This window comes from Myxocyprinus asiaticus, chromosome 7 (genome assembly GCF_019703515.2).
Source record: "Myxocyprinus asiaticus isolate MX2 ecotype Aquarium Trade chromosome 7, UBuf_Myxa_2, whole genome shotgun sequence".
In the NCBI taxonomy this organism is placed as follows: domain Eukaryota; kingdom Metazoa; phylum Chordata; class Actinopteri; order Cypriniformes; family Catostomidae; genus Myxocyprinus; species Myxocyprinus asiaticus.
The window spans coordinates 53401473-53429360 of NC_059350.1; the positions used below are offsets into that span (position 1 = coordinate 53401473).

Consider the following 27888-nt stretch of genomic DNA (forward strand, 5'->3'; position numbering starts at 1 on the left):
TTTAATTGATTACCAATTAATACAATATTCCTAGGAAAATGTATTTTATTTTAAACACAATAAAAAAATATAATAAACAAAATAATATATATATATATATATTTGTCCAGAGCTATTAAATACATAAATGCAATTCACGCAAAACAATTACTTAAATACACCTCTACAACATGTTTTTTTATTTTTAATTCTAACGTCAAAGTCATTTTGATATTTTTTCTGAGGCTTTAAGTAAAAATGAAAAAATGTCATGTGGTGTAACCGTCCTCATTAAAAGCTAATATTCTTAAAAAAACAAAAAACAAATGTTAGCATGAATAATCTTGTATTCATATTTCTTTAAAAACATGCAGTGAAACAATTGTGTTTTAAAATATGATTAATATTTTGAAAAACCTTTTGTCCGCCAAATCAACATCTTATGGTGTAACCAACATTTAAGTACATTTTGAAGTTTATGTTGACAAAACCACAATACAGAAAGATCCTTTCAGATCCTTTAGTCTAAGAGTGTGTAGTTGTAAAAAAAATAATGTTTTTTAATGAAAATTGTGTTCAGGTCATGTGGTGTAACCCTGAGAAAACTTTTTGAAATTGTGTTTGAATTTTTTTATTTTTTTTTTATTATTAATAATTAAGTTGTTACACTGCAAGGAAAATATTTTAATAGCTTTTACTTGATGGTTACACCACATGACATTTTAAAAATCTATAAACCAATCTTTTTAACGGCTTAGTATTATTATATTCATATTCATGTTTGTTATTCTGTTCTCATAGGCTCTGGAAAATGTGCCTGTGCTGCTGTATATACTGGCAGCAAAAACCCTGCTGCTGTGTTTGTTTTTTGCTGGAGCGAAGATCTATCAGAGCAAGAGAGCTGAAGCTGCTCTCAAACAACAGATGGAGATGAAGAAGAAAATCGCACAGCAAACACAGGAACTCATCGACAACAAGAAAGACGACTGAGATACTGGATATGCAAAAAAGATGGTAAGATTTACTTAATTTTTATATTTCGCAAGTTTTTTCATAGTCAATTTTAATGGTATAAAATTAGGTAAAATCTACTTAACTTCACGACATAATATTGATTAAAGTGAGTGTAAATTTAACTGAAACATTTCAGTTAATACATTTCAGTAAAATTTACGTACAAATCTGGTGTACATGTTACTTAAAGGGATAGTTCACACAAAAAATGAAAATTCCGTCATTGTTTACTCACCCCTGTGTTGTTATAATCCTTTCTTTTTCTTCACACAAAGGGAGAAATTGTGAAAATATGTTGTGCTCAGTGATGTCATACAATGGCAGTTTATGGTGACCACCTCTTCAAGCTTCTACTATACACATATTACACCGCCTGCGTAGGGCACCAGCTCCCTAGTGGGGCACCAGAAACCCCACTGGCTGCCCTTCCTCGCACGTTATACGTTATTCAAGGACAGTCGCCTCACACTCGCACCACACATCGCATTTTGGATAGCGGACGGGGTTACCGGTCGCGATGCCAAATATAGAAACCAAGTGATTGACAGAATGTCCCGTTGCTCATCGCAGCTGCTTAGTACAAAAAACTCGGATTAACATAGAAAAGACTTTTATTGCATGTTGTCTGAGTAGGACACGATGAGACTTTAGCTATCTTCAGCCCAATCTCTCTGTTTCAAACAAAAGGCTGGACTTTGAATGCATCTATTCTTACACTACAAAGTCTTCAGACATGTTTTGTAAGTTCTGTTCTCTGGTTTGTGTGCTGTGTGTTTTCTGTTGTTAATATCGCTTGTTGTCCCATTGAAGCGAAACGAGTTTTCGCTTGAACGCCCCATCTCACGCGTGCTGCATAACTACTGTTGCTCATGTGCAAAGATCTGCAGTCTCAAGAACGCGCACGGGAGAATAACGTTCAGTAAACTTTTTCACTAAATAATACATTAGATTTCAGTTTGTTTCTCACCAAATCTTATCGTATGCTTTCATAACAATCATGAGTCTCATGAATCATTTATTAGACTTCTGAATTATACTTTTGTGTTCTTTTGAAGCTTGAAGAGGTGGTCACCATAAACTGTCATTGTATGACATCACTGAGCACAATATTTTTCCCACAATTTCTCCCTTTGTGTTAAGAAAAGAAAGAAAGTCATGTAGTGTTATAACAACACAGGGGTGAGTAAACAATGACTGAATTTTCATTTTTGGGTGAACTGATCCTTTAAATAAATTTAGTAAAATTTTATTGGAACTTTTCAGATTTTTCATTTTTTTTTTAATGTGTAACGGTAGCCAGCTGGTAGGTGGCTGGACAGTGTGTAAACCTCACTCCCCTGGCCTCAAGAGACACACTAGCGACTGACAATAGAGGCTGTGTAGCCTTTAGACTCCTTATTAGCGTGCCCGCCTCCCATGCCGGAGACCCCAGTTCAAATCCCGCTCAGAGCGGGTCGAACAGGACTGGTTACATATGATTTATCATGTACCACATAACATACGGAAGCCTTCCACAAGCAAGCCTTAATGCATGTTATGTAGTTCATTGGGAAACATTGCCTTGCATTACTGGCGACAGATCAAGGTACAGGGCTGCATACGCAGATCTCAACACTTTGTGCGCAAAACACGATGACAGTAACAATCAAAAGGATATTATTTTTATCATTAATGGGTAATTTTAAGTAGAAAACAAGAAGTAGTTTCCAAATGTAACAACAAAATCAACAATAAAAATGTAAAAAAACTTGCAAACATTAAAATCGTGCAAGCTCATTATTTATTCAAGCCTGCGCATGCTGGGAACACCAGCTTCGAAAAGTTAAGTAAATTGTACTTATTTTATTTATATGTGACATTTCTAAATTTAGCGAGTAACAAGGGTTTGTTATTAAGAATGACAAGGTTTTCTACTTTTGGACTGATACATGATGACAAATTGTAAAGATAACAAACAATCATAAATAATATTTTACAAGTTTGAAGTACAAGTGTAGAATGTACTTAATATTTTCAAATTCACAAGTTAACTTGGTCAATGAAGAAAGTACTTAATTTTTTTGGTATATTTACTTCACCACAAAATAATTTTTTTCAGTGTTTGAGGATGAAAATCAGGGAATTCAAATGTTAATTACCTGTTTAAAAGACAATGTTAGAGCAAATGTTTTACATGAAAACATGAACTTAAATCTTTTTTTAATCTTAACCCCAATATGGTATTGAAAAATAGCACCTCCCGTTGGTATTCGCGGCCATTTTTGACCGGAAAGGACAGATGTGTACACCTTTTCTTTTTTCTTTTTTGATGATGATGATAATGATACCATTTTTTTCTTCCCTGAAGTAAGAACAGTAACATTGTGCATTTCTTTTGGGATTTTATGCTATTTTGATCTTATTTACTATTTTACCATTAATATTCATATACAAATAAGCACATTTTGAAAAAAAAAAAAAAAATCTGAACCTACATTTCTTGAAGTTGAAACATGAAGAAAATATGAGAATGTGACACAAATTGGAGGCCGATTGCTGCCATCTGGTGAACACAATATAAATAACATGAGTTGAAAACCAGTAAAAACCAGTAACGGCCAGTAGATGACTGTAGACACATACTGTGTAATCTGATGACTTGTTGTAACCTAATTTTATATTTTATCACAAGATATGCATTTGGATATATATTTAGACATTATCAAACTATTATTTGTCAAAGTTTAGTATTTTAAAATTGATTCGAAGTGTCAGTTTATGCAGTTAATGTCATTATGCTGCAATCAAACCTGACCATGGTGTTACAAAGAGAAGACACAAATTATTGGTAGAAAATTGCTTATTCTGTTTGAAACATAAAAACATAATAACTCAAAGTAAATGCATAATAATCAGAGAAGAATCTGAGTAAACATTTTGCAATTTCAAATTTTCTAAAGTAAAAAAATGTTTTTGCAAACGCGTGTGTGTATGTATCAGATTGCTGTCATCATCTGGAAAACAACGGATGACTTTTAAAGCCAACAACGACCAAAAGATGGCTGTAGAGCTCCACTTATTGATGCCGTGTGTGTTATCCTCTCACCCCTTCATTTCTGTGTGTGTGTTTAGCATTGTGACTGATTTATTGTTTTTTGTCTTTTTGACAAATGTAAAAAAAAAAAAAAGCATTGTGTTAAAGTCTCACCAGTTAATTTGTGTGTGTGTAAGTTTTGCACTGAGGATGATTTAGAGTCTCACCCTGTAATTTCAGTTTTTTTTTTTTCTGCATTGTTGCTGATTTATTGATTGTTTTGTTTTTTTATCTGTCAAATACCATTGCTCTCTTTTTTTTTTTTTAAGTCTTTCCCATTCATTTTCAATGGTCGGTCAGTTCTGACCGTGAATACCAAAGGTGTCGTTTTTTTTTCCCCACAACCACTTATCAAATCAAGCCCAATTTTTTTTTTTGTATGTTCAGATGGCAAATGGAGGAAAAGTCACCGAGTCTTGTACTGCTCAGTTAAAGGAAACCATTTGTATTAAATGAGGAAATTTATTTTTTTGTCAGAAATTACCGAATACCATAGGAGGGTTAATCAATGTGTCTCTTTAACAGAATCTGTTTTTGTGTTTTAGGAGTCATGTCAAAGGGACATGTGGCGCCGTTTGTTTGACTGGTCATGGATTCAGGCGTTGGATTGTGTGCCTCTCTGCTTCTTAGCTAGTCAAAAGTCTTGTTTTTTTTTATACTCATTTTATTTATTAACTCTGAAGTTTGTAAATAAATATGTTGAATCTACACAGTGCATGCTGTGAGTGGTTTTTGTATTAAGCATAGGAGCTGTTTTCCCTATTAATGAATTTAAGATGCATTTCCTATTTAAACAGGAAGTTAGGGCAAGACATTTCTTGAATAGCCTTTAGCTAGCATCAGGACAAGATGAGTCATAACATTTTTGGTCCATTTTACAAGCGAAAGACTGTACGTTTTAAATGCATACATCATCTAAAAGTTATTTTTGTCAACCTTGAGGAGTACACCACTACCAAATAGATAGCCTTTATGGTTAATTTATTGGCAAGTCATTAATTCAACAAAATAATGCAATCGATTGACAGCACTTATATTTGCACAAATCCATGCCAAAGTAAACTATTTTGGTACTAATTTATGAACTGTTTGCTGTGTTCTATAGCACTATACAACTAATGAGATTATGGAGAACACATCTATTTGAGGCACAAATAAAAAATAAAAAATAAAAAAAACTTTGAATCAGTTCTTTGGTCAAGATTGTTTTATTAAAGGTAGGTTAATGGCTTTCTCGCTCCATATTCTTGCTAATGAATGAGATTAATTTGTGTTTTTATTGAAATCCTGAAGCTTTTCAAGATATGGGTTACATTCAAATACATCAAATATACACAGTAAGTTATAGTTGCTTTAAGTCACTGGATGACATTCGAATGTCTCCTACAGTAAAGAGGACAACTTCTCCAAAGACAGTAGAGCACGAGCGATTCTGGTAACAGATTCAAGAAACAAAGACAAGTACTTGATGATGTTGTCTGTTTACCATGGTATAAGGCTCTATTCTTAAAGTGCATAATACTTGGAGTTTGTGAAGTATTTCAGCAACAATAATGACTTTTCAAAGACTGTACAAATGTGCTTAATTGACTTACAGGGATGGTTCACTTAAAAAAATTAAAATTCTGTCATCAAATACTCACTTTCATGTTGTTCAAAACCTGTTTGACTTCAGTCGAATACAAAAGAAGAAGATATTCCCCTCTGACGTAGCTCTCAGATCTTATTTTCATATTACATGCGGCGCATCATGTTCGGTTACGAGATGCACAATGTGTCTTGATGTGGCAAGTTTGAATGCGCATAAACAAATGAGATTGATAGCCGTGATGGATGGGAAGATACTCGGTGAATAATGACTGAATTTTCATTTGTGAGTGAACTATTCCTTTAACATTAGAGATCATACATGATAACGACGGTGAGTACATGTGAAGTGGCCCCAAATAATACACACTGAACACTTCAGACACAATATTCAGTTTCTTTGTGCTACACAAACATTTCTTGTGTAGATCTCGCATTTTCAATCGCTATTCTCTCGGTTTATTAAAATACACAGTTGTGACGTCAAGCAAATAATGACATTTTTTATACGAGAGAAACTTTCCCAAGTCCCTGATTCCATCTGCGATGGATCTTAAGAAATGAAACACGAGATTATGAGAATGATCAACGTCCTCGCTAACTAGTAAGAGGCTCTGATGCTCACCACCCCCTGGTGGTAAGGATGACAAACTGCATGCTTCCCAGTTCTTCTCATGTTGGTCAAGCAGATAAAACGGCCCGGACTTGCTCACTGGTTTACTGAAGGGACATAATCTGGGCGGCGCGTCTGAATGATTCTAGGGCGTGCACGTTTGCCGCCCTCTGCTTCTTCCTCACCCCCTGAGCTGTCGTCTTCGCACACGTGTACGATCACGCTGGGTGTGTCGGTGGTTCCAGTATGAAGTTCGTACTGCTCACCTAAAATAAATTGGAATGAGTCATCTGAAGGAAATCTTTGAGAGATACAGCAATAAAGCAATAAGCCAAGGCTATGCATTACAGTAATTAACCATAGTACAAAAAAACATAGGCCGATACCGATATTTTGTCATAGACCACTGATTAACTTTTGATGACAGGCCAACATTTTTAAGAAAGCCACAATGAAACATAATTAGAAGATAAACAGATAAAATAACTAAATATTATTAAATATGATGATTGATATGAAAAAAGTTATTTTGTACTTCTACAACATTTTTGCACTTCTCTTTTTGCAGTTCAAAACAACAGAACTCACATTTTACATGTATATCCTGTATATGATAGAACATTACAAATTCATAGTATGCAACAAAATGTCAACCACATCATGGAAAAATAAAAAGTTTAACCCAAAGGAACAAAACCCCCTTTTAAAGTCTGTATTATAGTGGTATAATGGACAATAGATATTGCCATCCACACCGCTAGAGGGCGCCACTTGCTCACGAAGTGCTTACTGAAGCGCAAAATACTGAAACGCAGCCTTTTAAGGTTTAGTATAAGAAGAAAACCATATTGCGATTTCAATCTTAATTCAATCAGTCATGCAGCATTAATGAATATCATACCAATATCTCAGAAGTCAAAGTCGGATGTCTTTGTCATGTAGCCTATAGGTAAGTGTCGCTTTCACAAATGTCACATCCACTTATGGCGTTTTTCCGCAGTAACGTGAGAATGAAAAAGAATGAAAATTAAATATTACATGTTCTTAGGAGTGCCAACCCTTCTACATATTGTGGCTATTATTATTTCTGGACTGTGCATTTGAATTCACAGAGTTTTTACAAAAGTATGTTACTAATAAATCAGCGTTTTCATGCTTATAACCGATAAGCCGATGATTTTAATTTGGTCAATAGTCGATACATTGGTGCATCCCTATAAAATACTGTGCTGTATATGTCAACAACATATATTATAAAACAGATAGTTTTGGCTCCAAAATCTTATTCGATGAGCTGTGTTTAAAAACAACTGTAAAATAGCTGATATATGACCGGAAAAAATTAATGTGTCAACTTTCTACAATCCATCAGAACAATAAAAAGCATATAGTAAGGCTATTAAACCACATTACTTGGTGAAATAACTGTTTAATGTGAATGGTTAGTAATACATGCAATTATCTATTGTAAATTTGTCTTTTATTATATTGCGGTTTTATAAAAGCAATAACAATATTTTTGAGCAATTGTTCACGCAAAAATAAAAATTCTGTCATTGTTTACAAACCCTCATGAAGTTTCAAACATGTTCGACACAAAAGGAGAAATTTAGCAAAATGTTGGCACTGCTATTTTCCAGCTAGTGTTGGGTAAATTAAAAAAGTAATCCACTACAAATGACTAATTACTTCTCTAAAAATTGTAATCAGATTACTTTATAGATTACGTTGACCAAATGCAATCACATTACCATTTACTTTATTTTTAAGTTACTTTCTAAAACACGCCACAGAAGTTTGTTTTCCCGCTAAACAAATTCAAAATAATGTCTATTTCCTATATACATTTTACATAACATTAATTTAGAAATATGTGTAACCCAAGTAATGTACTTAATTGAAAGTCAGTAACTGTAATCTAATTATAGGAATTTAAAATGTAATGTGTTGCAAAACGTTTTGATAAAGTAATTAGATTACAGTAATTACTTTGTAATCAGATTACACCCAACACTGAAAACAACGACTTAGATTTCAGTGTGTTCCTCACACAAAGCTATCATATGGCTTCAGAAGGCTTGAGATATAGCGCACGAGTTGATTGGACCACTTTCATGCTGGCTTTTTGTCCTTTTTGGAGCTTGACAGCCCCTGGTAACCGTATACTTTTGTTATATGTAAAGGAGAAATGTGAATATTCTGCTAAATATCTCCTTTTGTGTTACACAGAAGAAAGACAATTTAATGGGTTTGGAACAACCTGAGGGTGATTAAATGATGACAGAAAATGTTTTTTTGGGGGGTAAACTATCCCATTAAAAGGTTTTCAGTCTCAGACTAGCCCATGGAAATGAGTTAAGTTAGTTATACCTGGTCCCAGTTTGGACAAAGCACACAGCAGGTCATAGTTGATGCCTGGTTTGGCATCCAGAGACTGCTCCCATCCAACAGGGGGCGACGCTGGAGGAGAGATCAGGAACTGCTTCTCTGGTTTGGGAGGCTCAAGACGAGGGCTGCCGATATGTACGGACTGTACAGAGAAAAAGAGAAACAAACTAGATTTTTACATTTCCTGTAGATGTGTTCTGGGTGATTTTGTGCTGTTTAATACTTAGAGTTGGAGGTTTGTTTACATCACAAACCCCTTTAGCAAGACTTGTGTGGTCCAGTACTTATGAGTCATATATCTCTATGCTGCAGTATAAAAGACAAATGCAAATTTTAGGTTTCTCACTCTAAGAAAACAGAAAGCATGACTCATTTTCATCATGTTTATCTCTCTGTGTAACGCATGACCTCATTCTGACCGCTCAACTGGACGTGATCTACAACAAAAGAACGGAATTGCAAAAATAACACTTGTTTTCGAACAGTTTTCTGAATGCGCCTCCCTTCTGCCATTCATCAAGAAAACAGATAGCCCCGCTCCCAACGCATGCCATTGGCTGAGTCAATGTTGTTGTGTCAGGCTGGACGGGTTGCTCAAAACAAACAGAGGAATTTTTAAAGCACCACAGAGACACAGTGTTTACAGTTTTCGAGAAAATTATTAGTGATAGATCAATATATCGGCCAATATTTGGCCATTTTGCGATTATCGCATTGGCTAATAACAGCGTTTGCTTGGCCGATTAACAAGAGTGATAACTTTTACTTTAAATTGTATTATTATCTGCATTTATATCAGCCATCTTGCTCTAGATATCGGTTGACCATTAAAAATGAACCTACAAATGGCTTACACATAGTTGTCTCGGCATATTAAGCTCAAATATAAAGCATTTAAACACAAAAATGTACATGTTTCAGCTTTAATTTTGGACTGTATTTAGAGACCAAAATATTTGTGGTGGGGTTTTTTGACTTGGACCAGTGAACAACCACCCAGAACCTCCATCATTTTTGCACATCTACCAAGTAATACCATATACTCTTTAAAGAACCTTGCTAAATATCATGGTACATATGGAATAAACTTTCAGTACCATGGTATACATCAAAGTACCCCTGTATTACCATCTGATGCCATTGCTGTACCATGGTACTGCCACATGTACTGTTTAGTAAGAGTTATTACCTGAGCGAAATACAGCCGCATCTCCTTTCCATTGAAGTCACTCTTGTGGAGTTTGACTCGGGCGTCGGCTGCAGCCAGAGAATCTGTGAAGTTGATCCGAACCCGTCTGAAGCTTTTGAAGAACTGGAACGACGTGCCTGGATCAAACGCACGGAATAAAGCCTCAAATTGCTCCTAATGACACAAAGAGTAAAACAAACACATGATATCCAAGACAAATGTACTAGATGATTATTGACAGAATATTATGTCATTCCCATCATGAAAAACATAATGACATAATGATGTAATTTCCCCCTTGAAATTGAATTGCATTGCAAAGCAGTGTTGAAAAAATCATGTATGGAAGGCAAACAAATAAAACTAGGGTTTTCAAACTTTTTGATGCCAAGGACCCCTCACATTTTATTTTGAGAAAAGTAGTAAACATGATATTATAAAGACTTCTTGTTTGCAGAATTAAACAATTCGCTTTTATATTGTCCTTGTACTAAAGCAAAAAAAATTTAATAAAAAATAAATAAATTAAAAAAAATTAAAGTATTATCTGGAAAACATTTACTTATTATTAAGCTGACAGAGTATCTTTCTTATGCTGGAGTAATGTTACACATATAAACCTGAAGAGTAAAATTTTTAAATAAATGGCATATAAAAATAATATACAAAAACATTATATTTTATGTTTATTGTGAAGTGTTACATAAATGAGTAAAAATATAAAATAAATTATTTTTTCAAAGCAGCTTTATAGAGAATAGTCAATCAATATTCTTTTTTCTGATAAATAAGATTTTTTATTTTATTTCATAATATATGCAATATATGCCTATTTATTTTTATTTCTGTTTTTATTTTTTACTATGGCTTTCAACACAATAAAATAATTGTGAACTAATCTAATGACTGCAGAATGAAACAGTAATAATAATGTCAAATAATGTCAACATTTTTACACTTTTTCTCTGAAGAGCCCAAACAACCCTTTGCGGCCCCGGACCCCAGTTTGAAAACCCCTACGTTAAACCATTCTTTGCATGAATGTGACGATTCTTATTTCATTCTTATGTCACATTAGTTTTATAAATGATTAAGATCATTCTGCTCGATTTTCATGAATGATGCCCAGTGTATGCAATGCAAGTATTAAATACATAGTTATTTAAAAAAACATTTAGTTTCAAGCTTTGACCTCCAATTTTTTCATTAATAAAAGTTTCTATACTAAAAAAGGCAATCTCATACTATTTGTAGAGCTTTCTAAAAATGTGTGAAGGATACAAACATTGTAAACGCCACTGATGACCTGGTTAGTGGCATTTCAGCTAACTAGTTCCAGCTGCTAATGTCTGTTTATGTATCACCAGCCCAAACAAGGATCTACCAAATGTTCAAGATTGTCTGGAGCCAGAAGTAAAAGTTTGTACGATTTTTAAATGTGTAATTTCTGTGCCAATAGCGTCACCAAACACATTGAAAAAGCAATGAAGTTTCGATCTGTTACCTCCCATACCTCCAAACTGTTAAGTCACCAGGTATACAGCAACATTACTCAAAAGACACTTAAAAAAATACCTATCAGACTTACCCGAAGCTCTGGTCCTCTGAATACTTCATGATCCACTAGTGAGGCCACTAGACAGCAGTTGTTGCACTTTGTGGTCTTAAGATGCATAATTCACTTCAAGAATGAGACAATTTAGCAAAAACGTTAGGATGTTGCCCAAATGGCAAGTCAATCCTTCATACAGATGTTCCTCTACACAATTTACCAACTTAAACCCTGAACATTCAAAGAAAAGTGAGAGTCCAATGAAATAATGAGAATATGTAGTATCCAGTCAGTATATCTCCAGAGAAAAGCTACTGCACCGCACATGCCGGAAAAAGTTTCTAGTGCACATCGATACTCACGAGTTTATCTACAGCTGATTCGGTTGAGCACCGCCTCTCTCTCTGTCTATCATATCTTTACCTTTCTAGCCCTTGCTCGACCCCTCCCTCTGCTTCTCTCTCTCTCTCTCTCTCTCTCTTTGTTGCTGACTAATCCCAATGAGGAACTGGAAACTGATGACATCACTCAGTTGCAGACAGCATTCCAACATCCTCATGTGTAATCTTTCATTAGTGTTTCTCCAAGGTCTTTGTCCATTCTACTGTTCCGTCATCTCTTACTTTTTCATCCAACCACCTATGCATAATTTCCATCAACAAAGTCATCTCTAACACAGTGTTTATTCATTCAAAGCAAGGAGGTCTGTAACACCCAGCCTGATCTTATGAAAATTACGTGACTGTGGCGACATTTCTGCAAAATGACTTTAAATAGGTTCATTACACGTATCGCGACAGTTCCAAGGTAAAATGTCCACTGTGTGGCGCTAAAAGCGAGTTAAATGTTCTCCCAAATGGAGAAGGTTTTTAAGGTTAATGCTCTATTGAGTTTTAAACCAACAAAGCTGACCTCCTTACTCTAAACCTTAAACCTAACCGATAGTGTCATAAAAAGCAAACGTCAGATGAAAAATGCCACTGGTTCATTTTGTGGTGCTTCTACGACACTTTGGGCTCATGTGTTGACACCTGTGCTCTTCAGGACTCATACCCCGGTCCTTTACATCGCAAGTGCAATGCTCTATCGGTTGAGCTACCACGCACAATTCGATCACATTCGAGCAAGCTTGTAAATGTTGTTGGTTTTGTAAAGCAAATGTTAGAATGAGTCATGCGCTATAGTAAAAGTGTTTAGATGTCATAAGATAACATTGTGTGAGGAACAGGGTGAAAAGTATGTTTATGAACTAATAATCTGTCGTTTTACTCGTGATTTGTGTGAAAGTTAATAAAAGCCATTGTTGTTGTAGCGCCTCTAGTGTTCATATCACCAGGAAACTGCTGCGATACATACAAAGAGCCAAGTAAATAATTATTTAGCAAAAATGTAGGTATTGTAGCGTTATTCTATGAGACCAGTTTGGTAATTCCACGGTAGCTCAGTGGTAAAGACGCTGGCTACCACCCCTGGAGTTCGCTAGTTTGAATCCCAGGGCGTGCTGAGTGACTCTAGCCAGGTCTCCAAAGCAACCAAATTGGCCTGGTTGCTAGGGAGGGTAGAGTCACATGGGGTAACCTCCTCGTGATCACTATAATGTGGTTCGTTCTCGGTGGGGTGCGTGGTGAGTTGAGCATGGTTGCCGCGGTGGATGGCGAGAAGCCTCCACACGTGCTATGTCTCCGTGGCAATGCGCTCAACAAGCCACGTGATAAGATGCGCGGGTTGACGATCTCAGACGCGGCGGCAACTGGGATTCGTCCTCCGCCACCCAGACTTAAGCGAATCACTACGCGACCAGGAGGACTTAAAAGCACATTGGGAATTGTGCATTCCAAATTGGGAGAAAAAGAAGAAAAAAAAAAAAAACAAACTCAATATAAATAGAAAACTTATGACAGATATATATGACTACTGTATAGTTGGCTGTAATACTACTAATAACAATAATAATAAAAAATAAATCAACAGTAGTTGTATTATATTTAGGCAAAATCTCACCTCTGTGATGCTTAGCACTAGTGCCCGACCGATATATCGGTCCGCCGATATTATCGGCAGATATTAGCCTTTCACCGATATATCAGTATCAGCGTATATGTTTGCGCAGATATGAAAACTTTTTTCAGAAAATATAATGCAGAAAACAATGCTTTAGATTTGGTGTCATAGCATAGTTTGTCCAGCAGAGCGCGCTCCGACTCCACTGTTTACAGAGCTGACTCTGAGCTGACGGTGGTTCTGCAGACAGGGCGGAGTTAAGCGGTGCGGAGTTCAGCGGTGTCATCACAGTAAGTTGTTAACTAGTTTGTGAAATACATTCTGGAAAGTTAATAAACGATGACCCCATCATTTTCCCTTTTCACTATAACTAATATAACGTTAACCCTGTCCCTGACAACCATGTCACTCATGTCTGTTTGCAGCTATAGTTTGTCAGTAATGTAGCAGATTGAAAAGTAAACATCAGAGCATCTTTTTGCAGCTCAGCAGACAACGGTGCGGTGGGGGATTGGGTCTGTTGAGCATTGATTTCACGCTATGTAGTTACCTAGTTTGTGAGACGCAATGCTGGAAAGTAAATAAAGTCCATCTTTTACTCTCCATGACAATGAGCTTATAGCTAACTTGCTAATCACGCAGCTACTTTCATTGTTGTCAGCTGAGTGGAACTAATGTGTAAACATGTATTCACCAAACTGTTTTGTTCAGGATTCACAGTTTGACACCCCCTTCAACTGAACAATTCCAGTTGTTGCATTTATAAAATGTAATATTTAAAAGTTTCCCCTGAACTTGTATAGCAGAATACGGTGTAACACCGCTGCCGCTGTTTATCTCTTGACTCGACAGGTGTAAATGCTTCTTGTTTTACAACCTGCCAATAATTGACTGGCAGTATTAAAATAGTCAGCATTTGACTGATACTAAACAGTAATACTGTTGTTTATTTAGCTATTTATTTTATTTTTATTTATTCTTTATTTAAATGGTCAGCAACTGACTGATACTAAACAGTACTGATGTTTATTTAGCTATTTATTTTATTTTTATTTATTCTTTATTTTCTCAGTGTTCATTTCTAGAATTTGTTGACAATATATAATAATAATAATGTCAAATATTCTTTGATAAAAATATTTAAGAAAGCAGCCTACCGAGTACCTTTGCATAGTCATATCGGTGCACAATCCACATAAAAAAGGTCTGTTTTCATTCCAGCTCAAAAATTAACTATATTGGTCACCATATCGGTAATAGGTGAATTTTCCCCCTCTAAAACTGGTATCGGTCTCAAAAATCCCATATCGGTCGGACTCTACTTAGCACTTTATTTGACAAAAATAACTCTAATGTTTAGTTTGGATTGTGCTGTGAAGTTCTGAATAAAAACACATTATTTGATAAAAATAATACAATATTATGTTTAAAATTGAAGTTTTAAAGAATTAATTTATTTAAACACCCTTTTATTGATAAAATTGAAATAAACTGAAAAAAACAGTTATTGGTATCATGTACCGAAAAGGAAGTATTCGGAAGTACTCATACTCGCTCTCAAAAAAATTGTATCGGGACATCCCTAACTATAATATAATGAAATATTTGCAATTTATATGTTGCTTGCAAATAATTCAGACTTATCTTGCTGTGAATTCCGCAACAGTAGGTCGAAAGTTCTTCAGCTGAAATCAGCCTATACTTTTGATTTCGAATCACTGCCCCCAGTGGCCAAAGCTGGAAGTGTTGAGGTGAAATGTCCACAGAGTGGCGCCAAAAGCAAGCTTTATTTTTAGTTGTAAATGATGTAATACAGTCAACAGGAATGCATATCTTATACTTTCTGTTTGCCATTGGACTAGAACATATGTCTCTGAGCCTGCTAAGCAGCGCCACCTGAAAAGATAATCATGATCGAATTGATGCGAAAATGTCTGATGGCACTTGTCAGTAATTTGGAAGCAACATGTTGATTTCCTGTGTGAAATCTAAGATGGTCACACCAAACAGCAAAAGTGATTTTGGAAGGTGTAGAAATTTTTATTCCCTGACAATAGTAGAAAAGACACCTCAGTTGTTTTAAATAAAATTATTTCAGTATTTTATACGAGTACTTTAATTTAGTTTTTAAATAATTCTTGAATTATGTTCTTTATATCTACAACTGTTAGCAAACAAAGTCATGTCTTGACACTCTTGAAGCCAAATTGTCCTCTTCTTTGTGTGTGTCTATGTGTATAAACGTTTATATGTTATCGGTTGCATTGCTCAGACAGAGTAACAACAGAGTACAGTTTAACAACAGAGTACAGTTTATTTACAGAATGCATCAATCAGCTGTTCGTGTGCATGCACTGTGTGTTTATTACAGTGTATCTCCGCCTCTGTGAGAGAATGGAAAAATGGAAATATGAAACCGAAATAAGGTGATGGAAAAAATGCAAAGGGAAGCAGGCACTAGATGGGTGTTATGCAAAGACAAGTGGAGGTGAGACAGCTCTGGTTTGCTGACAAGTTTCAGCAATACATAACAAAGAGGCACACATAAGCCTCTAGAAGATATTTATATCCACAAAAGAGCATGTTGAGGTAACACGAGTGATTATACACATTATCTACAGATGCTGCAAAAGGTATTCAGACACTTAAGTCACACTTAAAAACGTAAAACATTTTAGGGTGTCGACTGGTGTCAAGGTGACTTTATCACATTAGCTATCAACACGTTCCACTAGCTAGTGGTCGACCGATATGGGCTTTTTTTATGGAAGATGCCGATACCCAGAGAGCTGTGTGGCCGATATAATGCTGTTACATTACACAATTTAATATAAGTGCATTTAATATAAGCTTTCAGTTTACACGGCCCGGATTGCCTGCTTGGAACATTCATGAGTTGAGGGACACAGTTTTGATCCAGGCTGATAGAATACATCCTTTAAATGGAAGTTTTATGAGCCCTCTACTGGAAGAAAACTCCGGATTTGTGCAAGTTCTGTGAGGTTTGTGAATTGTCTGTTTAAACAAGGTATTTGAATATTTGCAGATGGTGGACTCTATTTTCGAGGCGCGCTTCGTGCAGCGCAACGACCGTGTGCTACATTTATCCAATTTTCGTGAGAGCGCTAATTCCAAGCGCAATATTCATTCCAGCGCAATGCTCAAGTGGCCGTGGGTGAGAGTGTATGCACTATCTGTGGGTGTATCCACGCAAACTGTTGGTGTATTGTATATAAATTAAGTGGCACAAAGCGCAATTAGCTATTTTCTTGAGAAATAGGTAATTGCGCTAAGACGTTTAAGAAGCACGTTTAATCTCAGCACAAAGTCTAAAAGCATTTCCCGCATTTGCAGTTTAGGGATTCCACAGGCAGGTGGTAATAAAGAGCTATCGATCACTTTTAATACAAGCCATTTGTGTGTCTGTAGATCAATATGATTAATAATAATAAGAGGTAAACCGATATATTGATTTTACAGATTAATCTGTGGCAATAGTTGCTTTTTGGAGCTATCAGTTATCGGCATACCGTAAGAAGGCATAACCGATAGTTCCAAAAAGCAACTAACGGCACCGATTAATCAGTCAAACCGATATATCGGTTTACCTCATATATATATATATATAATATTATTATGATATAAAATGTATGAGTAAATATACCTTATATAATTGATAATACACATGGTGTTGACATTTTCTTAGTTTTTTTTTTTTCTAATTTCTTTATTCCTCATCAATAAACCTCATCTGGTGAAACATATACATATAAAATCTTCATCTGGTGAATATAAAGGCTGTAAAAAGCATCATTTGGTAAAAACTTATATTGCATATAGAGCACTAAGTTATTCAAGTCTCTTTCATTTTAAAATAAGAGTCCCCTGTGTATTTCAGACATGTTTTAAGTTGAAAGTCCCCCGTAATGCACCAAATCTTAATTTTTCTAGTTATAATTGAGATTTTGGTTTCACAATAAACTGCTTTTGGGATTTTATTTATTTTGGACTCTTGTAGCCTCAATGTCTGTGCCCTTCATAGTAAGAGTGCCCATGATGACAAAGATTTTTTTTATTTTTATCATTCTATAAATTGATTTAAAAAAATCTATCTGTCGATTAATCGGTTATTAGCCTTTCCCACCACCTTAGTTATCGGAACCGGCAAAAATCCACTATCGGTTGACCTCTAATAATAATAATACATTTATTTTGTATAGCGCCTTTCCAAAGCTCAAAGACTCAGTACAGAAACAGAGAAACATAACAAATCTACATTACAATCCAATGAATAATGGGAGAGAAGCAAAGCATATTTCAAGCAGGTGAGACATGGGGAAAGCAAGATGAGAGCCAACAGTCCAAGAGAGGCCGATAAAGAACATATACAACACATACATTGCGGCCCAGAGCAGCGCAGACTACAAACTGAGCAGGGGATGCATTGCATACAGCGCATTTCCATTACCAAATTCTTATGAATGGGCGATCTACATTTATATCGACGTTGCTTGACATGATATGGAATATATAATAGGACGCAGATGGTGCAATAACTGGAGAAGAACCTCACAATTAAAATGCACTTGACCCAGCACGTTAGCACTTTGCACATGCATTTTCTCCAACCCACTTGCACCTAGACTTAGCGCATTCTTGTACGAAAATAACAAAACTTCATGGCCATGCCCATTGACTTTGTGTGCATAAAATTTGGCCCATTAAGTGATAGAAGTTTTACTGATATATTATTAGCCTATAAAAGACATGCAATGAAACACGCAAGCACTTTAAACCTCAAGAGTGCTGGCACGGGGGCCTGGGTAGCCCAGCGATTATTGACGCTGGTTACCACCCCCGGAGTCGCGAGTTTGAATTCAGGGTGTTCTGCGTGACTCCAGCCAGGTCTCCTAAGCAACCAAATTGGCCCGGTTGCTAGGGAAGGTGGGGTCACATGGGGTAACCTCCTCGTGGTCGTGATTAGTGGTTCTCGCTCTCAATGGGGCGTGTGGTAAGTTCGTGGAGAGTAGCATGAGTCTCTACTTGCTGTGAGTCTCCACGGTGTCATGCACAACAAGCCACGTGATAAGATGCGTGGATTGACTGTCTCAGAAGCGGAGGCTACTGAGACTTGTCCTCCGCCACCCGGACTGAGGTAAACGCACCACCATGAGGACCTAGTAAGTAGTGGGAATTGGGCATTCCAAAATTGGGGAGAAAAGGGGATAAAATAAATAAAATAAAAAAAATAAAAAGAGCTCTGGCACAGCTCTGATACGCAGGACAGTTTAAATGAGACGTTGTTACATGGTGATCATCGTAATTCTGAATATCGGCAGATTTATCTGCCTTGACGATATATCGGTCAACTAACGACTGAAAACCACAAAGTGTCACAATACTGCATGCCTTTATGATTTTCAAATACTTTTTTGCTTCAAGTCAAATTGTGCAATGTTATGATAACCTTGGAGCTAGTTGGTTTGGTTCATGGCTAACAAAACTTTTATGAAGGATTTTATGAAATACCTATGGAAATTTTTTTTTTTTAGGGGAAAAATACTTTTAGAACCAATATGGCTAAAAAAGTGATAAAGCACTGTTGTGCTCTATTGCTTTTATAATTTCAAACTGTTTTGTATTAACAGGCATTCCCGATGTAACATCCTATTGCAACCTAATTTTCAATTAACTTACAGCAGTAGGTACAGTGAATAGGGTAAACCACCATCTGTGCATTAACTTCAAACAATCACATCAAACATATTGTCACCTAGCAAAAACAAAAGAATGAAAGAAAGAGACAAAAAGATGCTGAGCGCTCATGCGAATGAGACTGAGACAATTCCAAGGCCAAAGCAGAGTCACACGTGCAGTCAGCCATAGTGCAAAACAGCTTAAACATTCGCTCATGCTCTCACCATGGGTAAGAATGGTCCTTTTATGCTGATTTGTGCTTTGTTTTGCTGGATCATTTAATAATGATTACAATGAGGTTTTGGGAACGGTATCGTTCAGCGTTGGGGGTCAAACATAACCCAGGCAGAAAGTTCCAGTGGAAACACGGAAACAGGTGAAAGTTTCCATTTGAAGCCAAGCTGGTAGTATAAAGTGACTTTAAAAGTCTCCTAAAAGGAGTTAGTTCATCCAAAATGACAATTCTGTCATCATTTATTTTTCACCGTTGGGTCATTCTAAACCCAAATGAGTTTCTTCCATGTAAAACAAATGCAGACACTATACAAGTAAATGATGACCATGGCATTCAAGCTCCAAAAAAGATAAAGCAGAATAAAAGTAGTCCATATGACTTGTGCACTTTACTCAAAATTGTAGGTACACAACAACGCTGAGGTAGAAAACATGGTCCCACTTTATGCTGTCTTTAACTATCATGTACTAACATTAAAATACATACAATGTATTTATTGTGTAACTACATATTGTTTTGCAAAATGCTTACAAAATTCACATTTGCTACTACTGAGGTTGAGGTACAGGTAGGTTCAGGAGTTGGGGTAGGGTTAGGTTTAAGTTTAAAAGTTTAACTACAGATGTAATTAAATGCATGTACATTAAATGTAAGTACAATGCAACAACACACATGTAAATTAATTGCAGACATTGAAAGTGATGAAATTTGACACCATATATACTTATTTTTTGTAAGTCACTTTGGATAAAAGTATCTACCAAATGAATAAACGTAAATGTATATTTTCCTGTCAAAATGCATTTCCATCTTAGGAAAGAAAACAAAAAAATATGTAATATAATGCTTTATTTTTTTAATTTTTTTATTTTTTCTCCCCAATTTGGAATGCCGAATACCCAGTGCGCTCTAAGTCCTTGTGGTGGTGGAGGACGAATCTCAGTTGCCTCTGCGTTGGAGACCGTCAATCCGCGCATCTTATCACAAAGCTTGTTGAGCGCATTGTGGTGACATAGTGCGTGTGGAGGCTTCACGCTGTCCTCCACGGCATCCACGCACAACTCACCATGTGCCCCACCGAGAGTGAACCACATTATAGTGACCACGAGGAGGTTACCCCATGTGACTCTACCCTTCCTAGCAACCGGGCCAATTTGGTTGCTTAGGAGACCTGGCTGGAGCCACTCAGCACACCCTGGATTCGAACTCGCGACTCCAGAGGTGATAGTCAGCGTCTTTACTCGCTGAGCTACCCAGGCCCCCAATATAATGCTTTATTAACATTTTCCAAACAAAGTCTTCCACAGTATATAGATGATAACTTTTTGTCATAAGCATCCCTAGATGATACACGGAAAATTTGGTGTGAACCAGACTTACGGCCTAGGAAGAGTTTCAAACAGTAGGTTTTCCTTGAAATTCAACTTGAACTTTATAGGTACTCTCAGGGCATGGTGCTAATGATGCATACCAAGTTTCGTAATGCGCCAGTGCACTTGTAAAATACAGCATTTTATGACTAAATTCAAGATGGCCAATGCCCAATATGGCTGACATATGACAAATGAGCATCACTCGACTCGTTATGCCCCAAGAAATCTAAAGAGACCAGTCTCATAATTTTAGGCCAAACTATTCTGAAGTTATAATCAAAAACAGCCATTTTCATATCTCCTGTCCACTAGGTGGCACTGTGATGAAACGTTGCAGGTACCCTCAAGTCATGATGGCTATGACATACACCAAGTTTTGTTTCAATACGCCAAAGCTTTGCAAAGATACAGCCTCACTTCCATTATGGTGCGCTTGCTGTTGAATTTGTTGATGTGTTATTCGAGAACAGTTTGGTCTATCAAGAAGCATTTAATATATTTATGTCTACAGTGTCCCTGAATGATACATGCAAAATTTCGTGCAAATCGGACTTACGGCCTAGGAGGTTTTTCCAGAAAACTCTAAATGGCAGAAAATCGGTGGGAATTAATTCAATGCAGCATGAACCAAGGAATCAGAGGGAATTTTTTTTTATTCTAGGCCTTCAAAAGTTATGAACATAAACATAAGTGGAAACTTGAACAGTTGGTGGCGCTAGAGGCTTTGAGTTAAAGACCCCAAATTTGGGACAGTAATAGCTCAAAGTGTCCCCTTTTACTGTGCCAAATTTCACAACTTTTTACCATACAGTTCTATGGGTTGCCATAGACTCCCAGTCAGAGGAATAATAATAATAATAATAATAATAATAGTAAGAAGAAAACTAAGAGATACAATAGGGGCTTACGCACCTTCAGTGCTTGGACACTAATAAAAAGATTTTCATAGTCTGCATGGCTTACTAATTGTGGACAATGCATATTAAACTGGTATAGGAGAATTTTAACATCTTTACTTCACCTTTAAATCAAATTGTAATTTTGTGCAATTCAGATCTGTGTTTTAAGGAAAATTGCTGTTTTCATTTTTAATTTAGTAAGCCTGACATTTGGCATTGTAAGCAGACACATTTTACATAGCTGTTATGGGATGGTATGGTATCATCTTATGGGATGGTATGGGATGGTATCAAATTTTACACAACCCAACGTCCCACTAAAAATAGACCTTTTTGGTATCTGTAATATTATATAACAACCCTAATTTTAAATAACACTGAGATGAAAGTCATGCATCACGTAGAAAAACAAAAGTCTCACAAGTGGCTTCAAGGGATAAATATGAGCTAGGCCAGCAATTGATCTTTAACCTCACTGTCAGTGGAAAAACACGAAGCATAAAGAGTTTATTTTTCCATCAGTGCATTTGAGGTCAAGGATGTTTGTAGGAGTTTAGTCCCTGACTGTATGTCCCGTTGTAGCAGTAAAGCAGGTGTAGAGCTATAATAAGCTGCTGCTGTGTGGAGGCACCAAAGACCCTCACCAGGGACAGACTCTGATACTAGAAGAAGTTTGACCCCGGATGGCAGGAAAAGAAATCTTGGCAATGAGTTATATTATTAGAATGGTAAATGAGCAAGGGAAGTTGGAAAGTTGACCAGGTTGATTATAATTACAGCCCTATGTGGAGAACTAAATGAGCCTTTGATTAGTGGTGTTTGCTAAGGCAAGAATCACTATTACTATGCTAATTAGTGATTTCACCAAATGCACGAAGTAATGAAATTTGGCATGTAACTCTTTCTGCACTGTTTGTGCTTCATATCATGTGACTTGTTAACAAGAGGTGTGCTATTACTTATGTAAGGTAATTGGATGATTTTTTGCCTGGTGGACGATAAAACAGGTGGTAAAAATTCCATAGACTTACACTGAAGAATATCAAAGAGTGAATTTACATGCACTTTAAAAGTCTGATTTCATTCATTCGTCTTTATAAAATGTAATGTAAACGCGTTATAGGTTTTCGCGAAATCGAACTAACAGACTTAGATAATGCAATTGAAGATCAGTTCCATCTAGAACAGGGTTTCTCAACCTTTTGCCCACTGCGACCCACTTTTTTGAATGTTTGTGTTTGGCACTTAATCTAGTTATGTTTATATGCTTATAATATAAAGGCCTAATATCTATAGCCCAATATTTGTAGCTTTTTTGATGTCCAGAGATTGGATTGCATTCAGACTAGCATGGTAATGCATGGAGCTAGCGCATGCAATGCTACATAAAGAGACCTTGTCCAGAAAGAACGATTCGTAGCATTGATGGATTATTGTAATTGTAAAGTTAATAATTAACTTCAGATAAATGCAGCCTCTTACGGTCGTTTACGTAAACCTGAAGATATTAACACAATTCAAGAATAGAGGTCACTGTTGCCTCAAACATTGCAAATGTACAGTTCTATCCTAAATTGGTAATTTGTCCTCATGACAGAAAAGATCTTGCAACCCAGCAGAATATGACCCAGTGGTTGAGAAACCCTGGTCTAGCAAGCATACACGGCAATTGGACTGCAATAGGCCTTGGCGTTGTGTGCATTCTTCGAGAAACAGAGATGCAGCACGACTTGTGTTTATCCTGGAATTCGAATGCAACACAAAGCAGAAAAGAAGAGCAACAACACCACATGTGTGCATTTCTTTCAGAAGTGGTCATCTTTATGCCCTATGCCCTTTGAAGGCTTTCCTATCCACTGTGAGAGCTTTGGAGGGTTGTAAGGTATGGGGCTCAAAAATAACGCTTATTGGGGCCTGGGTAGCTCAGTGGTAAAATACGCTGTCTACCACCCCTGGAGTTCGCTAGTTTGAATCCCAGGGCGTGCTGAGTGACTCCAGCCAGGTCTCCTAAGCAACCAAATTGGCCCGGTTGCTAGGGAGGGTAGAGTCACATGGGGTCTCCTAAGCAACCAAATTGGCCCGGTTGCTAGGAGGGTAGAGTCACATGGGGTAACCTCCTCGTGGTTGCTATAATGTGGTTCATTCTCGGTGAGTTGAGCGTGGTTGCCGCGGTGGATGGCGTGAAGCCTCCACACGTGCTATATCTCCGTGGCAATGTGTTCAACAAGCCACGTGATAAGATGTGCGGGTTGACGGTCTCAGACGCAGAGGCAACTGGGATTCGTCCTCCGCCACCCGGACTGAGGCGAATCACTATGCGACCACGAGGACTTAGAGCGCATTGGGAATTGGGCATTCCAAACTGGGAGAAAAAGGGGGAAAAATAAAAAAAAATAACATATAAAAATAACGCTTATTTGGTACTCACCTTTAATTCATTTTCATTGGAAATTCAGTTTGAAGCGATCTTACAGCATGGCTACTATGATTGTTCTCCCTTCAAAGTGCCCTTCGGAGGCTGATTTATCTCATTTGCAACACAAGGTTACATGGCAAATGCTAGAAATTGTAATTTTTGGATGGATCAGCAGTCTGCAAACCATTCACACCTGTGATACTTTAAAGTGTCTCTAATTACTATTCTTTTGTCTACATTAGTAACACTCATATCATTCTTGCAGTAGCAATAAATGACTTTACTTCATAAAACAAATATAAAAAAACATTTTCAAGATCTTATGTCGACTATTTTCACACATTTTATCATAAAATACAATAAAAGTGGGTAACAGATGCATACTATGGCCAAGATTAGCATGCTAACACTAGAGCCATGAATACTTGGATGTAAACATTACAAATAATAACTTGTCTACTAAATATATCTTACTTTAAATTGTAATCAAGTGGTTATAACAGCTTTTTTTGCTGATCTCATATGGATTCCATTCATAGAATAAAGCAGAAAAGATGATTTTTATGAAATATGCAGCCAGATGAAGAACTGTTCAATACAGACAACAAACATACTGTATAAAAATACCAGCAATCACTAGGAAAATATAGACAAACTAAATTTAATCTTCTATTAATTCATGACATCTCTCCTCAGTCTAAACATTATTATTACAGAGTTTATAAGGATCAAAGTGAAGCAAATCTTGTATTGTTAGAACAGTCCAGAAGAAAACTGCGTCATCTTCTGCCTTAAGACATCACCATAAGCACAATGGATAATGCACATCTGATCTGCACCAAAATCAATGCATAATGTAAGACATGTACGAGGCTGTAAAGTTTATCATGTTGTTGTGACTGTAGTGTGCATCTAGCTGTAGCTGACTACTTCGATGCTCTACTATGATGCAAAAGATCAACTGGAAAACACACTACATCACTTTCTCAGCTGACATCTTTTCTTCAGCAATTTGATTGCACATAGTGTCATGTATACTTGGACCGAAAGATGAAGACTATGCAAAAACCTGCAGTAGTTTGATAATAACTGCCCATGTAAACATACTCAAAGAGACTTGGATGTGGGTTCTTTTGATTTGGGCCAGTAACTAACTATATAGCAACCACACAGAACACCCTAGAAATCAATTAGCAATGACCTGGTAACCACTAATAACACCTTAGCAACCACACAGCAACATGCTAAAAACCACACAAAACACATTAGCAACCAAATAGCTAATTCTTTCAGATAAATCATGATTTTAACAACTGAATTAACACCAACTCATTCAGAGTAGTTTAGATGACCTGACCCATGTGTGCACCTTCACAAAAACTTAATGTGGTGGTACCATGGTACAGTGTTGGTATTAGATGATACCTTAATGGGTACTAAATAGCCGCTTTTCCACTATCGGGCCAGTGAGAACTAGGGCTATCAACTGGCCAGCCGGGGCCAATAGCCTCATACCTCGAGCCACAAGACCAAAATTGATCTGCGTTCCCACCATCGGGCCAATAACTCTGAAGCGTTGCCCAAAAACCTGCCCTTAATATGCCGCTGCGTTGCCAATGTCACACACCTCGCCCATTTCACAAGCAAGAGGGAAGCTCAAGCTGAGGTATCGTGTTATCTAGTTATCTGGAATATCGAGAAAATGATATCATATGTTGACAACTCAGCACAAGGTTCATGGAAAGTAATTTCTTTGGACACCGCTTTGTCCATTGGGCATTTTAACGGATTTGTACTGTGCCCACATTTGTTTTTTATGCATTTTTCTCCCGAACCTGTACGGTTGTGCACTGGATACACAACCTGGGAAGTTCGGCGAAACTCAGCCTTTGACATTGAACCCGCCTCCATCCCCAGTTCGCCTTGTTTGGCCCAAGGGTAATCGGCAGGCCGTTGGCCCAGAGAAAGCCTGAGCATGCACAATGAAGACCCGGAAGTGACAGTTGGAACGCAACTGGCCCAGGCACGCACTAGCACGCCCTTATTTGCCCAATAGTGGAAACTCAGCTAATGATTGCCATATTCACATACCATGGTATTTAAGTGATATTTCAAGATACTTTAAAAAATACCATGTGGTACTACAATAATAAATATCCAAAAACCATGGTAAATATCCCAAAAACCTTGATAGTACATTGGTACTTAACCAAAAAGTCATGCTATTGCCATGGTGCCATGAAAAACATTATGGTATTACCATGGTACTATGTCCATGGTATAATCAAGGTAAACGTCCAAAAATACATGGTATTACCATGTCCAAAACCATAATATTACCATGTCTATCTCCCATAATAAAATACCATGCTATCTGCATAGTACTCCAAGTACTTCAAAGAATACCATGGTACTACCATGATACAGGTCCAAAACTCATGAAATTAACAAGGGATCCACTGATATGAAATTTTTTGGCCGATATAGATTTGAACAAAGAACTATAGGCCGATTACAATATTGATATTTTGCAACTTATCTTATTTTGTCATCAGATCACTGTTTTACTCAGGAATGCTTAAAAAATGTACAAAAATGACAAAGATGTACAAAAAGCTTTTTCACTGTTGTAACAATAAATAATTTCCATTTAACACTGGATCTGTTGAACACATGACATGCCAAAATTTTAAAGAGAACCATAACAAAGATAAAAAAAGATTAAAAAATGACTAAATATGATAACAATGATTGATATGAAAAAATGTGTGCACTTCTGTTTTTGCAGTTTAAAACGCAGCCTTTTAAGGTTTAGTAGTCGAAGAAAGCTATATTGTGATTTCAATCTTACACGTCTAAAAATCCTTAGTAGCAGCCATGGTACCATATAAAAAGCATGGTATTGCCATGGTATTATGTCCAAAAACTATGGTAGTTTGTCAAATAGATAAATAAATAATGTGTTTACATGATAAATGTTTAGAAAGCATAGTATTAGCATGTTACCATATCCAAAAGAATCATGTTATTGCCATAATATACCATGTCAAACAATTATGCATTACCATACTACACTGCATTACTATGTTATCATATCTACAAAATATGGTATTGTCAAGGTAAACATCCAAAAGCCAATGGTAACACCATAGTACCATGTCCAAAAACCATGGTACATTTTGTTATTGCCATGGTTGCCATGTCGAAAAGAATGCTAGTACATCAAATGTCCAAAAACAATGGTATATGAAAACAAACCCACATATTACCACGACAAATGATCAGACTATATGGTACCATGTTAACAAATAAATAAATAAATAAAATGGTTTTATTATTGAAAATGTCCAAAAACCATTGTATTGCCATGCTACGTCCATACCCAATACAACTCTATGCTACTTGGATAGCATAAACGCTTGGTGCACGCCTACCTTTAACTGATGCTCATTAAACACCTCTTCGGGCACTTTACACGCGATGAGCGCGTTCGGCTGCTCGTTCAACTGGACTTCAGAAGTCGCCGCCACTCCGCCGCTCTCGGACTGCTGCATGGCAACAAATGTAAGCGCTCGCGGCCAGTGCCTCTGATCTCAGCTGCGGTGCCTTTGATCTCAAATGTTTCGGCGCTCAGCTCATGGCGTCATGCTCTACTTTCCGCTTTCTGCAAATGCAGCGGCTCCACGCAGCATAAACACTCAAAATAACACACACTATTGTCCATACGATAATACTGCACATAAAACGTGATGCATACTAGTGCTACTACAGAAGCCGTGATGTATTCCTCAAATGAGCATGACGTCTACACTTGCGACAGGCTGCACTTGGGGCCAAAACAGCTGATATGACGTCATGGTTTCCGCTTACGC

At 36.9% G+C, this 27888-nt stretch overlaps 1 protein-coding gene across 2 annotated transcripts; it reads right to left on the bottom strand.

Annotated features, from left to right (window-relative positions):
• Positions 1–5255: 5255 nt before the first annotated feature.
• Positions 5256–27843, bottom strand: LOC127444038 (calcipressin-1-like). 2 transcript variants are annotated; one of them, XM_051703177.1, is made up of 5 exons: positions 27451–27843; positions 11432–11524; positions 9844–10017; positions 8637–8796; positions 5256–6532 (listed from the first exon to the last, which is right to left on the bottom strand). In XM_051703177.1, the coding sequence occupies exons 2-5, from the start codon at positions 11516–11518 to the stop codon at positions 6363–6365; spliced, it is 591 nt and encodes a 196-aa protein (XP_051559137.1). In that variant the 5' UTR covers positions 11519–11524; positions 27451–27843; the 3' UTR covers positions 5256–6362. The 2 variants fall into 2 exon arrangements, with proteins under 2 accessions (XP_051559137.1, XP_051559135.1); XM_051703175.1 differs by lacking the exon at positions 11432–11524.
• Between the last annotated feature and the right edge of the window lie 45 nt (positions 27844–27888).

Excerpts from the sequence above, each read along its gene's own strand:
- LOC127444038 (XM_051703175.1), bottom strand. The coding sequence starts at position 27,570 with ATGCAGCAGTCCGAGAGCGGCGGAGTGGCGGCGACTTCTGAAGTCCAG. Across the intron at positions 10,018-27,450 it reads TTAATGAGCATCAGTTAAAG|GAGCAATTTGAGGCTTTATT; the intron begins GTAGGCGTGCAC and ends TTGTGTCATTAG. Across the intron at positions 6,533-8,636 it reads TTTGTCCAAACTGGGACCAG|GTGAGCAGTACGAACTTCAT; the intron begins GTATAACTAACT and ends AATTTATTTTAG.